Here is a 17,816-nt window from a genome sequence, read left to right on the forward strand (position 1 = left end):
GTCCTGGTACATACACTAAAAAAAAACTCTCTGGGTAAAAAGGATACAGTCATTACTTCATAGTGTTTACAGCACTCCGTCTCCCTCACTGTGATATTTGTTGCCCACTTACTGTTTACAGCCATACAGATTCCGCCCCCAATCGACGTCCCTGTTCTTGAAGTGTCTCTGTCAAAACAAATGAAGTTAAATGCATCAAACTGCACGTCCACATCCTCAGAAAGCCAAGTCTCTGTGAAGCAGAACAGGCTGGTTCGGCGATAGTCCAGATCCGACTTCACGAGTGTGGAGAGTTCCTCACTTTTGTTCCGTAGCGATTGGACATTTGACAGCATGTTAGCAGCTAGGGGTAGCTTGCTGCCCCTTCACCTCAGTCTGTTCCGTATCCCTCCTCTGGAGCCTCTTTTCCTTCTTATTCGCCTTCGCTTGTATCCCCGACGTAACTCGAATGGTATATCATCTAGGTGGAGGGCCACCTCCGCTGGCTCTTGCTGCGATGGCTTAGCTTCAAAAGGTAAGAAGAACACTGTCATCAACATTACGACTCGTCAAAACAATCAACTACAAAAACACACACAAAAATAAACACAAAACGCCAAACAAACACAAGCCTTGTCAGGATATTAGTGGAAATTGCAGCTGGGTTGGCCATGTTTTTTGTGTGATCCATGTTTTTGTAAGTGCAAGCAGCTGATGGGCCAATGGAGAGCAATAGCTGGAATGAAGTCAGCCTTGTCCACTGCAGACTGGAAGTTCCACAGATTTCAGATGATATCAACTGGAGAAGCTCTGCAAAAGCATGTTGACCATGATTACAACCTCCAAAGTGTGAACAACAAGATGACATAATCTGAACTGAAGGTTCCTCCAATTGATGTCATCTGGAGTCATTTTTTAGCTAGAAGTAGAATGATATTTTAATATAGAAATGTTTAATAAGATTCTTTTACAAGTAGTACCCAAACTAGAACCAAAAGAAGCAAGTTCAATATCAATGACCCTCGAGTATAAAATGTGTGTCACTTAAATTAGCTCCTACTCTACTTAACAGTAGTGGGTGGAAATGTGCATTTTCTAATTATCTAATTTTTCTAATTATCTAAAGTTCTTGAAACTAATTTTGTCTTTCATTTCAATGTCTCAGTCATTTACTAAATAGAAGATCACTGCAATGTTTATTGAACATTATGAAATAGTTCATTTGCTGAATCTGCATTTTTCTTTAGATGAGTTTTATACCTTTACATTTTGCTTATGTGCTGATATATTGACAGTGTGTTATTAAAAGAGAGCGGGAGGAGTGTTTGTTTTCAGGAGGCACATGTCTCTCTGTCATTCAACTGTGTGCTAATCCCACTGGAAACCACATCTATTTTTACCACCTCTCTCTCAGCTCTTTCCCTGTCAATGTCTTTCATGGGCCCACAGTCGCAGCAGCAGCAAGAAAACGTCTCCATATCAACTCAAGTGGCTCAGGTACTGTTGCTCTAGTTTTTATGTGTTGAGTTGCTTTGTTTTGTTTTTTTTGTCACATCTTTATCAATTTAAAACTTTAAGGGGTAAAATTTAACCCGTAGATATAATCAAAACGGGCGTGTAACACACTGTAAAATAGCTCTGATCAGAAGTTTATGAATGTATTTGTTAACAACTATACCACCTACTAAATATTAGGTTCCCCTGTACATTCAGTATGAAGTAATTTTCTTCATATCTGTAGAGTATATCTTTAGTCGTGACTTGAGATGACTTTGTTGTGAATTGGTGCTATAGCAATAAAGTTGAAGTGAATAAGTTAAACCCATAAAAGGAGGAGTAAATCTTTATCATTTGTACAAAAAGAAAAAAAAGACAAGACTATGGCAAGGAAGGGGGAAAAGGTGGAGGATAAGAGATCATTTTAGAGGATAAGAGAAACAAATAAGTTTTTTTTCTTTGTCCATTAGGCATATCCCATGAGTTCAGGGTCGCCACAGCAGGTCATTGTCCATATGTTGATTTGGCACAGTTTTTATGCTGGATGCCCTTCCTGACACAACCCTGCCTAATTTCCACCAGGCTTGCACTGGCACAGCACAGCTGGGGAGGGGAATGGGCTGTTAGGGGTTCAGTGTCTTGCTCAGAGAAACTTAGACATATAGCCGGACCGGGGATAGAACCCCTGACCCTGTGGTCCGTGGACAACTGCCTTACCAACTGAGCTGAAGCCACCCCTTATTTTTTAAATTAGTACAAATAGTTGTTGAAAATAAAGGGTACAGCGCTGGCAAACAGGATGGCTATTGGCTGTCACATTACAGCTAGTAGGTCCCTTGTTTAAATCCACCTGCCATCTGTGGCCTTTCTGTTTGTAGTTTGCATGCTCCTTTGGTCCTTTGATGATCTGATAACCTCCTAAGTACTAATCTGTACCATCTGATTTTACACTCTACTACTTTGACTTTACCTGTAATTGTGAATTTTCCCATCATAAGCACCTTTAGTTACATAAAGGATCTGAATACATCCTCCGTGACTGACGGAATATAATGTATACTGTATTTTTTTTTTCTTTAAGTCATATTTCCTCCGTTTTTCAGGAGATTGGACCGTGGACAGTCAAAAACAGGAATCAACCAGCAACTGGATTACAACTGTTGGAGGTGTTCACACTTCCCAACACAACCTGTTTTGAAGAATTTCTGAAGCCACTGTTGCCAATTTAATGAAAAGAAAGGAATCAGTGAAAACAGAAAAGCACGAGAAAACTGGAAAAAGTATTAGAAGTATGAGAAAACCTTGTAAGAGAAGATTGCTTTAAGATTACATTAGTGACAAGCTTACACGCACTACTGTTTTTGAACTTGTAACAGCAGGATTTCATCTTCATGACAACAGCAGAAACTGATGAGACTGTGGAATGTGGAAGACAAGAGGTGGGAAGTATCATCATCAGAGATGGAGGAGAAAAGGAAGGAAACAAGAATCCTTCTTTCACCACTCTCAGCACCATTGCCATCCAGGCCGGCAGGTCACAGATAGTCATCTCTATCCTCAAGGTAGGCTGTGCATGAGCTCTCTGTCTGAACAGACAATCACAAACTCATTGCTGCTAAGTCCGGTGTATCCAGGAAACTGGAGGAAACTCTAAAAGTAATATGTTACTGGTGAAAGTTGGCACAACCAATGTTTCAGCTGCTAATATCTGTGCTGTAGAAGGTGGTCAGGCTCAGGAGGTGACGTGATTGTCCACTAATTGCAGTTCTGACAGTGCTATCCCCAGTTTCTCTGGTCCACATGTCTAAGATTTTTTGAACAAGACTCTGAATCCTAATGTTTTGATCTGCATTTTTAATGTGGTTTGGATAAAAGCAGCCTCAACCAAAAAGCACAACTTCTAGGAGCTTTAAATAAATCGAAATCTAGTACAGAGCTATTTGATGGTTAATATTAGGCTGTCACATTCAAAATAAATGATTTGAGAAACAGATTCTCTCTTGTTATCCTTTGAGTTACAGCACTTGTTGGGTTTTCAGTTAAATTTATCTTGTGTAAGCCTTGACTTTAGGACCCACTACATTATGACATATTAAGCAAATATTAAAATGTCTATTCAACAGTTAATTTAGCTGGTGGATTTTCAGCTTTGACTTAAGCAAAATAATAAAGTGACATTCTTTCTTTGGAGGCAATGTGAGGAGATATGAGTCAGACACTATATTCTGTCCATGTGCTGCTTCCTGTTATAGCACAAACTATTTACTGATACTGCTGTAATGGGAAGTGTGTGTTTCTGAGTCCAGCAGCTGAAGCCTTTCAATGCTTTAAATGTGACTGTATTTAAAATGTTTTCATTCTATGTAAATGTATATATGTACATGTGATAATAGTCAGTAAGTGTTTTTAAGTATTTATGTATTTTAAGTATGTATGTGGCCATGCTTCACGTGTCCCAGTTAACATGCCAGAGATTCCTCAGGGAATCAGGTATCAGGTATCTGAGGAATGCAGCATTCCTCATGCACACATACACAGTTGTATCTTTGTGAGGACACTCAATGACATAATACAATGTCAAACCCCTAACCTAAAGCTACTTTCAGTTACCTTTCCATTCAGTAACCTATTTGAAATTGTGAGGACCGGCCTCAATGTCCGGTTTCTTTTTACTTCTTTCGTTCTCCCTAAGTAGCAAGTACAGCTGTGTGTGTGTAAAGGAAGTACACACACACACCTCACTCTATAGACAACAAAAACAAAAGAGAATTAGTATCAATAGTATGAACAGAATGACCCTATACACTTCAGAATTCATACCATTTCTTGCATGAACAGTCTGGTCATTAATAAACCCCAGTGACGTGGTTCCACTGGCAGCCATACATGCCTTTGCCATAACACTGCCTCCTCCATGTCTGACAGACGATGATGTTGATGTTTCGGGTCATGAGCTGTTGTTTTTCTCCTCCCATCATTCTGATACAAGTTAATGTTGGGTTCATCAGTCCAAAGAATCTTATTTCAGAAGTTTTTTTAGGTGTTTTCTGGCAAAGTCTAATCTAGCATTTCTGTTCTCGAGTTTTACCAGTGATCTGCACCTTGTTGTGCTTCTGTATTTTACACCATTTCTTGATTGTAGATTTTGACATTAAGCCAATTCAAGAAGACTCTTTAGAAGGAATGGTAAATGGTCTGCACTTATAAAGCACTTTTCTACCTATTGGCATTCAAAGTGCTTTACACTGCTTCTTATTCACAATCACACACACATTGAAACACTGATAAGGGAGCTGCTATGCAGCTGGCCAACACTTACCAGGAGCAACTAAGATGTGGTTCAGTGTCTTGTCAAGAACATTTTGACATGCGACTGAAGGAGCTAGGGATCGAACCAACCAATGTGGGATTGGTGGACAACCGCTCTATCTTCCTGCGCCACAGTCGCAGAAAGGCGGGCCATTGACAAAGCATTCTTCTTTATAGGCATCCACTTTAGTAGTCTTCTGTGGTCTTCCAGGCCTTTTGATGTTGTTGAGCTGCCAGTCATTTCCTTCTTTTAAGAATAATCCAAGCTCTTGTGATGTGTTTTTGCTCTCTCTCTGCTTGGTTTATTTTGGACTTATTGTGGACTTTACCCACAGTTTACCTTTTTCACACTTTTAAAACAGTCCAAAAAGTATGTAAACGTGAATGTTAATTTATTTTGTATTGTGTTTCTGTCCTAATCTCCATCTGAATCCCAGAAATCAAACATTAAAAAGCACATCAAGCCTGACAGTGATCTCATTGTGAGCGATCAAATATGAATTGGATCTAGGACCACAAAAAAATCTGACCAGACTCACTTGGGCATGAAAAGATGACATTTGGGCCCCTTTAGCTAGATATAACATAACACAGCAGGCTATACTTTATGGAAACTGTTGATTTATATCATGTGTGTCTGTGTGTACAGAGTGGATCCCTGGTCCACCTCCAACTCGTACAGGTCCATCCTGGCCTCTGCGAGATTGGATTGAGTAAGGCTGAAAATCAGACACTGATCCAGGAACAGCAGCAGCTGATAGAGAAACTCAAGGTAAGCATGTAGAAAGAGAAATAAAAGCAAAGTTCCTGCTAACAGTGTGTGTAGCATAGAGTCAGAAATGGAAAGCGGAAATCAGGCTTGTGTGCCTGTGGAATGGAAAAATTCATTCCGGGTGCCAGTACCAAAAGTGGCTGCCGCAGTGTCTCAAATGACTACAGACCTGGGGCTCTAACCTCCCAAATCGTGAAAGTGTTGGAAAGACTGGTATTGGACTTCATCCGGCCTCTGGTGAAACCATCTCTGGACCCATTCCAGTTGGGTTTGGAGGATTAAGGATTATGTTCTATCACTTCTCTAATGCTTTTAACACAATACAGCCTGTCCTGCTGGGGGAGCAATTAAAGAGCATGCTCGTTGACACCTCCATGGTTGCCTGGATTTTGGACTATGTCACTGACCTCACTAACTGACCCCAGTATATCCGTCTGCAAAACTGTGTGTTTGACACAGTAACCTGCAGCACAGGTCACTGTTCTATCCCCTTTTCACTTCACCCTGTATACCTCTGACTTCAGGTACAACTCAGAGTCCTGCCACCTTCAGAACTTTTCTGATGACTTTGCAGTTGTTGGATGTATCCAGGGTGGAGATGTCACAGAGTATCGTGTGAACACAATCATCTCCAACTCAACATAAAAAAAAACAAAGGAAATGGTGGTGGACTTCAGGAAGTCTGGGACTCTTGTCAAGCCTCTTTACAATTCGTTTCAGAAATCAAATACCTGGGTGTCCACCTGGACAACAAAATGGGCTAATCCGTTAATGCAGCATCAATATAAATGTCTCTGCCAGAAAACTGGGGATTTTAGAGTTACTGCTGTTGAGGCAGTTCGGGCATCTTCTAAAAGTGTTTCCTGGACAACTCCCATCGCAGGTCTTTCAGGCACACTGAGCTGGTAGGAGACTACATGAAAGAGCATAAACATATCTGGCCTGGATAGGCCTCAGAATCCTGACAATGGAGCTGCAAGTTTTTGCTGGGGAAAATTAAAAAAAAAAACCTTAATAAACTTTCTGCCACTGTTATCCAACTCTGGTTAAGTGGAAGATAATGGAGGCAGAATCCAGTAAATTTTTTCTCTAATGTTGTAAGAGATGACTACAATTGCTGTAACACTAATAACGGTACAGAACAACATGACAACAGCAGTTGCCTTAAAATTCAATTCAAAATTTTTAGTTTATGTAAATATGTTAATATAAATATTAAAACCACAGCAGCAAATGTCTTCTTATTGACTGAGGAGTGATTATTTTCCTTTTTTGTAATAAGTCAATTATTTTGCTTGCTTTTAATTTTCTTTGCAATCTTATCATAAACCTTCTTTTTGCACTACTGTGTTATCACAGAAATATGAGAGGGAAGTGTTAGCTGTGGTTGAAAGGAGCAGACAGACAGAGATGAAGAAGAGGGATGAAGGGATGATGGAGCAGAAGAAGAGCATCAAAACTAAGAAGGAAGAAGTAGTGAACAAGGCCATGGCAGCATCTCTGAGCGAGGGATGGTCTCTGCTCCTTCATCTTCTTGAGAGACGACAGGAAGTCCTAACACTGGCTTCGGACTTTTACAACAGAACACAGGAGGTAAGAGGCCTCCAGAGATATGAAAACTTAGGATATCCTTTAATTCTCAATCCTTTAGTATTGGGAATCAGGCAACCACACAAAACCGATCATGGATCATCTTACAGAAAGTAAAACATTACAAGGTTTTGTGCTATGAAGTTTTGTTGGCTTGTACTTTAACAATGTCTGACTGAATATAATACAGGTTTTTCTGAGTATGTTAGGCCAGGGGTGTGACTTGGAAACAGTTACCATTACTCTTTTTATCTCTGGAAAGGCACGACACATGCCACAGAAGATCAGGGTATTTACCTACATCACCCACCAAAAGTGACATTTAGCTTTATTGTTGAGTGCCTGAAAAGAAGGAATAATGGCTTTAACTTGCAGTTCTATCACATACCATGTTGCACAGCCAGTCAAAACTATTTATATGTTTGTAGCAAATCATTCAGAACATAGTTAATGTACTTATAAATTAAGAGAAATTTTAATGAAATGTCTTTCAATTTCTTTATGGTGTTGATTGGGCATGAAACTTTTTTAGACACATATCCGTACCAACAACAGACTAGAATATTTACTTGTCTCATATGAAGTGCGATCTACTGTAACAAACTTGAATATTAATTTATCCTTGTTGTAGGGAATAGTTATAGAAATATACTGTCTTGAAATACAATCATTGATTAACCACAGCTAATTAATTACTCACACATTAAACCAAGGGGATTGTCCAGATAATTGATCTCTGTTTTCTATCACCAAAGAAATAAACAACACATCATTGGACACTTATAAATTAATATTTATTGATCTTATAACTATTAAGATAAATCCAGGATAATAATATTTAAAATAACACACAGTTCAAGTTCAGTGTACTAAGATTACAAAGTTACAAAAAATGAAAACAAGGTAAGTAAGAAACCAACCAGAGAATATTTCTTGCTACTTTAAGGCTGAAGGCCTGTACAAAATTTTGCAATGTTGTGAGAAAAACTTCTATTGTTTATTTGTTGGAGGCAGAAAATGGCATATCCCACTATGCTTAGCAACATGCATATAACATTGTATGTAATTATTCTGCTGATTAAGTATTGATTAAATAGCAATATTAAAACCTATATGTTTTCATTCTGCACTGTGATTGATTCACTGCCAAGACCTGTCAGTACTAAGTAGTGCAATGTAGAGAAAAAAACTGCTAAATTATTATTTTAACCAGAAGTTGAATCAAGCAGAGTGAAAAACATATAGGTTTAATATTAGCAGCTCTGAGTAATTGTCGCAATATACGTCTATGATATTTGATTGTATAAGAATTACCTAAAGCATCCCAGTACATGTGTCTGACAGTAACAACTTTAAGAACTGCACATTTTCACTGTTGGAATTTGTGAATTCAGTCACTGAAGAACATGTACAAATGAATTTCTTTGTCCATAGAGCAGATCACATTTCAGTCACTACACAGTGTCTGTTTACAGCATGTTGGTCTCACGAGAGCCAGGCTGCAGTATCTGAAGAGAGAAAATTAGTCTGATAGCTTTTCTAAACCAGGGGTAGAACAAGGCGTAGATCACAGGGTTCAGAAAGGAGTTAACACACAGCAGAGTGAGCATAAGGGTTGCAGGTAAGGCACTGTTTAAGCTGTCAGTTATAAAAGTGCCATTGTAATATGGACATAAGCATATCAAAAACATAACTACAACAACACCCAGAGTCCTGGCTGCTTTCAGCTCAGATTTCTTAGTCATTACAGTCCCTGAATGCTGGAGTGTAACAGCTGCAACATGAGAGCGCATGGCACGAGCCTGAGACACAGCCGTCACAAACACTCTCATATACAGAAATATGATCACAGTGATTGGAGCAATAAATGTAAAGCCAATATCAACTGCTCCTGAAATGTAGTCAATGACAACCACACACTTTCCATAGCAGGATTTGTACCTGCCTGGTTGATTCAAATCGTCTTTTAAAATGAGACTGCTGTAGAAAACACAACAGGTCCAACTAACACAAACACATATTTTAATTCTTATGACAGTGACTCTGGTGGGGTAATGCAGAGGACAACAAATAGCCACATAACGGTCGACTGATATAAGAACCATGTTTACTATTGAGGCCAAGATAGTGAACGAGCCTGTATAATTATGCAGAGAGCATGTGAGATCACCAAGAAACCAACAAGCTGTTTGTCTGAGGACTCCTAACGGTGTCACCAAAAGTCCAGAGAGGAGGTCTGACACAGCCAGAGAGAGGATGAGGAGGTTGGTGGGTGTGTGCAGCTGCCTGCAGGGAGACAAAGACATGTAATGTAATATCAGACTTTAATGTAAAGTGACATGTCTTACATTGTCAGCAAAGCAGAAAATACGTTTGGTGTCAAGATGTGAAGTTATTCATACACTAACTCTAAGTAACATTTTCTTGTACATCAGACTGTTCACACTTATAAAAAGAATCAATTGTAAGGTTTGCTAAGTTTATCTCTGCCTGAAGTGGGAGACTGAGATGATGACGAGCAGGTTGAGAACCACAGTGAACACAGAGATGAAGAACAATAAATGCAGTAAGACAGCATCAGACTGAGTGATCTCTGGTTTCCTGCAGGAAGCATTGAGGAGTTGTGGAAAGCAGAGCTCTGCTCTGTCCTGATCCTCCATCCTCAGAGAGAGGAGGAGGAGAAGCTGCAGCCTTGACAGCTTCAGACAACTGATTTATCTATTTCTTTCTTGACCTTCATCCCTCCCCTTTTCTCTCTCTATGCTGAGCACTGATGGCTTTCTTTTTTCTTTTACCCATAGTTTTACTCATTGCAGTTTTTATGTGGAAAGGTCCCTGGAATGTTACAACCATGTAAAAAGTAGCTAATCAGAACAAATAGCCATACACTCCTTGTATGGAGTTCATTTAGTGGAATAAATATTTACATGTGTTTTTTATGTGTAGAATATGTGGATAGCTATATGTGGAAAAAGTGCTAGCTAAGCAGCTAAATAACATGATAGTGTTAGCCACTGGACTTAGATGTGGTTACGAATGGCCAATAAGTGACAGATGACAGTCACCAACATCAGGAGGAACACAATTTGCTTTTGAGTAATTTTACCATCAAGATTTATGTGACGAAAGGTAGCAAGCCCAGTTAATCTAAATAATAACAGTAACCACAATGACTGCCTTTATGCAGCCTCAACGCTGTTTGAAAACGCCCCATAAAGTTGTAGACTTAGGATGCATTATATGAACCATTCATCCATGGAAGACCAAGGCTTCTGTTCCTTCTGTTCCTCTGCACTAAAGCATTACCTGTATTCTCACCATTCTGTGTATCTCTTGTATGTATCCTGGTAATAGTTATGCTAATTAAATATATTTGAAATATGTTTTACTATTATTTACATCTGCAATCAAGGACTTCAACCGAGGAAGAGGGCATGAAGGGGCAGACACGCCCCTCTCCGAGCACCAGCGCTAAAAAGATGAACACTTTGCTACATAGGAGAAAGTGGTACATGACACCCTTGCACCCTGAATGGTGGCGACCACGTGGAGCGAAAACCCCTGGTCGGTTAGGCGCTCCCTCTCAGGGGCTAGACCCACTGGTTGAGCAGAACTGGGGGGCTGCGGATCATCCCGTTACCTGAGACAGCGCGTCCACATGCCATGGGAGCTCCCTGATCCTGATCCTGCCATGGGGCCTGCATGCATCTGGCAGAGTGCCGGAAACCACGGTGCCTCTATTCACCTTGAGGCCACAAGGATGACAGTGAGACACTCCTCTCTCCAGCAACCGGGAAATCAGAGTAACAGGCGGAAAAGCATAGAGGAGCCCCAAGTTAGTTGCTTGTGGTGTCTCAGGACAGGTCCCTCATAAGGGTGTGAGTGTAAGTGACAAGCTGTTTAAAGTGCTTTGGGTATTGATAAGGTAGAAACGTGCTATATAAGTGCATTTAATAGGGGGCTTGTTGGCTCAGTGGTAAAGCATTGGGTTGGAATACACAAGGCCGCATGTTCAAATCCTACTCCACCAGCCACCAGTGGAAGTATAAAGGTTACAGTCGGCATCTGAGGAACATCCATGAATGAAAAACATCATAGGATCAGTTAAAAAGATTTAATTTGGTTAGTATTTGGTTAATTTTAATAAAAACCTGCAAAGCTTTTACCATTATGTTTGGAGATCTGTTTTCTTGTGTGTTGCACATTTTAGAATCTAGGCCTTCACTTTAAAGCAATTCATCAGTGCATGGGGAGAAAGTACAGTGTATATAATTCACAAAGACATAAACCTGAAGGCATTTGTGAAACATTCAGAGATAAAGAAGCTGAATGAGGCACAGGGTTAGTCTGCAGCAGTTATTCTGTACAATTAGTGCCCTTGACACAGTCTAACCAGAATTGGTGAATTATTGGTAAGGATTAAATATTAAATATATAACAGATACATTTAACACATTCACAAGTTTACACACTGAAGAACATGTACAAATGAATTTCTTTGTCCATAGAGCAGATCACATTTCAGTCACTGCACAGTCTCTGTTTTCAGCATATTGGTCTCACAGGAGCCAGGCTGCAGTATCTGAAGAGAGAAAATTAGTCTGATAGCTTTTCTAAACCAGGGGTAGAACAAGGCGTAGATGACAGGGTTCAGACAGGGGTTAACAGACATCAGAGTGAACACAATTGTTTCAGGTAAAGCATTGTTAAAGCTGTCTATTATAAAAGAGCCATTGTATATTGGACAGAAACATATTAGGAAAATAACTACAACAACACCCAGAGTCCTGGCTGCTTTCAGCTCAGATTTCTTAGTCCTTACAGTCCCTGAATGCTGGACTGTGATGGCTGCAACATGAGAGCGCATGGCACGAGCCTGAGACACAGCCGTCACAAACACTCTCAGATATAGAATTACTATGAGAGTAACTGGAACAATAAATGATGAAACAATGTCAACAGTTCCTGAAATGTTGTCAATGATGATCACACACTCTCCATAGCAGGACTTGTACCTGCCTGGTTGAGTTAGATCATCTTTTAAAAACATACCACTGTAGAGAACAGAACAGATCCAACACACATAAACACACATTTTAACTCTTGTTACAGTGACTCTGGTGGGGTAATGCAGAGGGTGACAAATAGCTACATAGCGGTCGACTGATATCAGAACCATGTCTCCTATTGAATTAGAGTTAACAAAGCAGCTAAAATAATTATAGAAAGAACACACTAGGTCACCGAGAAACCAACAGGTTGTTTGTCTGAGGACTCCTAACGGTGTTACCACAAGTCCCGAGAGGAGGTCTGACACAGCCAGAGAGAGGAGGAGGAGGTTGGAGGGTGTGTGCAGCTGCCTGCATTGGGAGAAAAGCTCAATTAAATTTGATATCAGACATTATTACAAAATGATATACCTTATATTTGGCACACCTCAACCTTTAAGGCTCAAAGCAGAATATATACCTAGACATATATCTAGTGCCAAGATGTAAAGTTTTTATCAAACTAACACAAAATCAACATCAGGTTGTTCAGACTTATAAAAGGATCAGTTGTAATTTCTGCTAAGTTGACAAAAACTCTGCTGAGTTTATCTCTGCCTGAAGTGGGAGACTGAGATGATGACGAGCAAGTTGAGTATCACAGTGAACACAGAGATGAAGAACAGTAAATACATGTGCAGAGTTTTAGACCGATGGATCTTTGGTATCCTGCAGGAGGCATTGATGAGTTGTGGAAAGCAGAGCTCTGCTCTGTCCTGGTCCTCCATCTTCGGAGAGAAGCTGAAACCCTGAAAGCTTCTTACTGAAACTCTGTCAGACAACTGATATTTTAGTTTTTCACATAAACCTCACCCTCCCCTTCTCTTTACAGCTCAGTCTCTCTCTTGATAATTGCATCACATACTTCATCATAACTTCAACTGTCTCCTACCTTGTTTCTTTCCCTCTTTTGGTCACAGTACTGATGCAATTACAAGTTTGTTTTTCTACACTCAAAGAAATTAAATGTTATAATTAAGTTAGTTATGTCAACCGATCCTACAAAATCCCATTGACTTAATAGTATAAATAATAGCAAATTAAATGCAACAAAATGTTAAATTAATGTAACTTTATTAATTGAATGTGACCTCATGGAGTTAGGTTCAATAAACGTAGTGCCATTATGTTCTGTGTACTTAAGGGATGTTGCATTAATCTCAGTCAGTTTTTATTCATTGAACACCAGCTAGCTTTATTAATGATGTTGGAGCTTGTTGATTGTATGCAAGTTTGGCTTGCTTTGTTTAAGCTAGTGGGTTAAATATAACTCAAATCACTTCACCTTACTTTTGATAAAAAGTTTCATTTAAAGCATGTGAGAAATTTAGCTTACATTATATTGTAGTGGCTCTCCCCCACAGCAACTAAGTTTGGGAGGTTGCAAAGCTGAGGCTACGCTAGTTTAACTAAGCTAGGCTAAGCAACTAGCTTGGGCACTAGCAGGCTACAATGGGAGCAAACTTCCAAAATGGCAGGCTGAGGAGAGAAGACTTGTGCCCTATACGCTGCACAAACCAAATCAACAGACAGCTCTTGCCTTTTACAGCCTCCTCTGTAACCAGAGATAGCCAAGTTTAATTTGGAACCACCAAACAGGGGCTGGTCACCATGAGGGTCAATCCTATACACAACACTTTCTCCCACTGTGCCAGCCAAAACCACGTATGACAGAATAAAAACAACTAACAGAACCAGAACATTTACACACACCTAGAATCATGAATGCAAAGGAAATTACACACATTATACACTTTAAACACACAGAACTATTTACATGTCTCTACCCATAATCTCCTGGGGCTCGCTATGCTAGTCCACTAACTGGTTAGCTAGCCAGGCTATTACAATATTTTTGCCATATCCCTTCTATAAAGTTACCAGGAAGGTAAACATAAATCCAAACCAAAAAAATAAATAAAATAAAAGGTAAAATGTGAACAATGACAATAATAAGCCCACCTTAAAGTGCGAAAACAATTGCCTATAAATTACATAAATATTTTCATGCAATGAAATAAGTAACATTGCTGTTCTCCTGATTAATAAGTGGCACAGCTTTTGAAAATCCAAATCCAGGATTCTGATCCAAAATCACCAAAAATATGGCATATTTGTTGAGAGACTCTTTAGGCCTTCAGTGTGTTTTAAACAAGTGAGTTATGTTGGTTTAAATTAGCTTTATTTTGTGACGTTATCCAGAATTTTCTTCACAGGTAACAGAGGTGCTAATATTGAACTGTCTTACATTGCAACCGCAGTGTGTGAAAAGACTATCTGTCCACTGTGTTACATATTCCTCATGTATGGGATACTCTTGAAAACAGTCTGGAAGGAGACAGTACATCCTGATTCATCTACCAGGGCCACTGAAGCAGACGATGGCCTTAAGGGGATCAAACATTAGTCTAAGTGGCAAAGATTGCTGCAGTCTGCCTGCAGGCATAGGACAAATTGCAAGGAGAATGTAAGACTTAAAGTCACCACCCTTGCAGGCTAAAGGCCAAGTCAAGAGCATAGGCTGACATGCTAGCAACAGGAAGTAAGGGGCTTTGGCTGCAATTAGATCCACTCTGTGGGCCCCCCTTTCGTGGTAAACAGTCCCAAGTGAAATGTGTAGGCAATTTAGCTTAGGGACTTGGGACAGGCCGTACCCACATGCCCTCCTTTCTGTTCACTGCATTGCTGTGTAAAAACAAATACAGAATCCTCTCAACAGCATGTCAGGCTTCCCTGACCCAATGCCCCCCGGCTCTCTGATAGTACAATTAAAGGACATATGCAATAAAGGGCTCTGTCTCTCTGGCCTAGCCAGGAACAAAAAAGGTACAAGAGCCTACCCTGTAGATACAGAAGTCAGGCATCTGTGCCACCTGTGTCTCTGCTGCACACATTCCTGGGACTCTCACAGTTGGTCACAGTGACACAACAGGTATTGAATTCAATTCAACTTTATTTATATAGCACCAATTCACAACAAAGTCATCTCAGGGCACTTTACAGAATAAAGTCAAGATTATAAAGATGTTTAAAGAGAACCCAACAATTCCCTATGGAGCAAGCCATAGACCACAGTGGAGAGGAAAAACTCCCTTTAACGGAAAACCAGGCTCAGGGTGGACAGCCATCCGCCTCGACCGTGCAGGTAGTGGGGATATGGGGCCAGAACAGCACCTGTGCTGGCCAGTAAAGTGTGGATATTCATAACCAGATACAATCTATCAAGGCACCTGTCCATAAGCCTGCTGTTCCTGCTAGAGCATAAAGCTGTGTCAGCAATGACGGTGGAGTGCTCTAGCTCATCAACTAGTGAAAGGCTACTACAGGCCACCTGCTCAACACAGACAACATCAGCAAGCTGTGTGCACACTGCTGACCACCTATGTCTGGCTGCAGGATGAATATAGTGTTTGCATGATATTAAAAAAAAATTCTGGCACATAAAGCACACACACCAAACGGGTGCACCTCTGTTGTCACCTCAACTGAGATGGACTGATCAGGGACCTCTCCCTGGAGGGAATATTCAGAGCCCTGGGCACCTGGCTGACCCGCTCCAAAAAAAGATGGGTCTGCTGGAGAGGACCAACTTCTGTGGAGCAACTTACTGTCCTTGTGGAAGAGAATGGAGTGCATCTTGTCTGAAATGACAGACTCTTGTGGATGGAGGATGCAGGCATTGCAGGAACTTGCATTACTGCTGTTACCATCACACAGCAGGAATATGCTGTGGGGGCTAAAAGTCAGGCCTGTCCTCGTGAATTTACTGACAAACCAACTGCCAGCTTTACTGCCAGCTGCTACATGGAGAGTAAATTTGAACAGATGCTACACCATTTACACCAAGAGCAGATCCATAAGAACTATAAGATGTTTTCTCAACCTCACACGGTGATTGCTGACCTGAGGCCTGCCCACAATACGGATGCTCATCCTGGCACATTAACTTGTATGTAAGCAGAGTAAATTGCCAGCAGAAGAGCTCAGATCCCGTCTGATCCAAAATAATGTGCTCATCCATAGGAGGATAGATGACACAAGTTCAATAATTTGTCCAATGCATCTGCCAGTAGTATCAGAAAACTGGCTGTGTCAAAGAGTGTCTTCTCCTGCTATCTATGGAGCGACAGCTCCCACACATTTTCTACAAAGCATTGTAAATCCTCTGTTCTACCATCATTCACTGGAGAAATCCCAGTCCCTTACTACAGTCTCATCAGAGGCCTGTTGTCAATTTCTGCAACCTCAAATGTGTTAAGGACTATGTTAAAAGAACTTTTATGAATACAACAGACCCATTCGTAGTTGGCTGCCTGTGACTGTCAATCACAGAGACCCACCACTTCAGATAAATTATAAGCAGAGATGCAAGGAGCCTGCTGGAGCTAGTGTAGAAGATAACTAAGCTGACATTAGATTAAAGCTGGACTACCATGTCCTGTGGCATCACTGACAAAAGCTTTTTTAAAACGTTGCAGGCCCTCTGTTGTTTCTTTATAAGATATTGAAACTTTGCAGGCCCTCTGTTGTTTCTTTATAAGATATTGAAGATGTCTGAGCGCCGTGGTACAGTAGCATCTATCGGGTGTAAACAGCAATAACAATGACTACTGTTAGCTCTTACAAATAAAATGGTCTGTACTGTACAGGGGGTTACTGTGGCACAGGAGGTAAAGCGGTCGTCTACCAATCCCACAGTTGTCCATGGCTCCTCTGGTCATGTCAATGTGTCTCTGAGCAAGACACTGGACTGAAACTTAGTTGGTCTTAGTTGCTCCCCCATCGGTATGTGAGTGTGTGTGATTATGAGTGTGAATGGGTGAATGAGAAGCAGTGTAGAGCGCTTTGAGTGCTAATAGGTAGAAAAGCAGGCCATTTATCATTTACAGACATGACCTCAAACTCTGGTGATCAGTGGTTGTCTATATCAGCTATCAAGCAGATAAACACAGATAAACCTTTTGCTCTTGCTGAAAACATTGACAGCAGTCATGGATTAGGAAGTTGTACCTCTACACCCCGCCTCCTGTCTCTGCGCTATCTCCATCGCCTGCTGGGCCAAACAACAATCTACGGGGCTCTTGACAGTCTGCAGGATGCTGAGAGTCCATGTTAAAGCACTTGTGACTTCAGCGCTAAATGGAGGTCCAATGCCTATCAAGACAGCTTGTGGGTCGTATTTCCATGACAGAACAAAACAAGGAAATCACAAAAAGGTTCACAGTTGTGGAGTGCCTTGAGCCGCTGCATCCGAACATGTCACCATCTTATGTATAATATGGAATTGGGTTTGAATAGCCTAATACAGTAAAAAAAATAGACAGAGTTCTAGAGAGCATTGGATAAAGATGGCCGTCTGTGGTGCCATATTAATTCATTTCCAATTTTATGACATGGGTGAGTTTAAAACCCACTGTCTCCTACATGGAAAGCCTGTGTTATGTTATGTTAATATTTTTGGTGATTTTGGAATGAAGAAATATATTTATTGTGGTGTCTGCCTGATGTTTTATTTAATAGTTTTTAGAAAATAGAAGTCTATGGAACAGACAAAGAGGCTAATCCAGGTTAAAGAGAGACAAAACAAATTTCTGCATCTTTCTTTCTGTCTGCAGTTTAAT

The 17,816-nt window shown here is 40.5% G+C and overlaps 2 protein-coding genes across 7 annotated transcripts; one reads left to right on the forward strand and one right to left on the reverse strand.

Annotated features, from left to right (window-relative positions):
- Positions 1-1,365: 1,365 nt before the first annotated feature.
- Positions 1,366-11,238, forward strand: LOC137133301 (coiled-coil domain-containing protein 141-like). 6 transcript variants are annotated; one of them, XM_067516783.1, is made up of 6 exons: positions 1,366-1,476; positions 2,580-2,780; positions 2,878-3,038; positions 5,435-5,557; positions 6,917-7,150; positions 10,560-11,238. In XM_067516783.1, the coding sequence occupies exons 2-6, from the start codon at positions 2,705-2,707 to the stop codon at positions 10,620-10,622; spliced, it is 657 nt and encodes a 218-aa protein (XP_067372884.1). In that variant the 5' UTR covers positions 1,366-1,476; positions 2,580-2,704; the 3' UTR covers positions 10,623-11,238. The 6 variants fall into 6 exon arrangements, with proteins under 6 accessions (XP_067372884.1, XP_067372887.1, XP_067372881.1 ...); XM_067516786.1 differs by lacking the exon at positions 10,560-11,238 and adding an exon at positions 9,755-10,528; XM_067516780.1 differs by lacking the exon at positions 10,560-11,238 and having other exon boundaries at positions 6,917-9,746.
- Positions 11,239-11,672: 434 nt separating this feature from the next.
- On the reverse strand, positions 11,673-12,923 carry LOC137132809 (trace amine-associated receptor 13c-like). The gene is made up of 2 exons (XM_067515797.1): positions 12,847-12,923; positions 11,673-12,507 (listed from the first exon to the last, which is right to left on the reverse strand). Exons 1-2 carry the CDS (start codon positions 12,921-12,923, stop codon positions 11,673-11,675), a joined length of 912 nt encoding a protein of 303 aa, XP_067371898.1.
- Positions 12,924-17,816: the final 4,893 nt, after the last annotated feature.

The sequence above is a fragment of the Channa argus genome, chromosome 9, assembly GCF_033026475.1.
Source record: "Channa argus isolate prfri chromosome 9, Channa argus male v1.0, whole genome shotgun sequence".
Taxonomy (NCBI): Eukaryota; Metazoa; Chordata; class Actinopteri; order Anabantiformes; family Channidae; genus Channa; species Channa argus.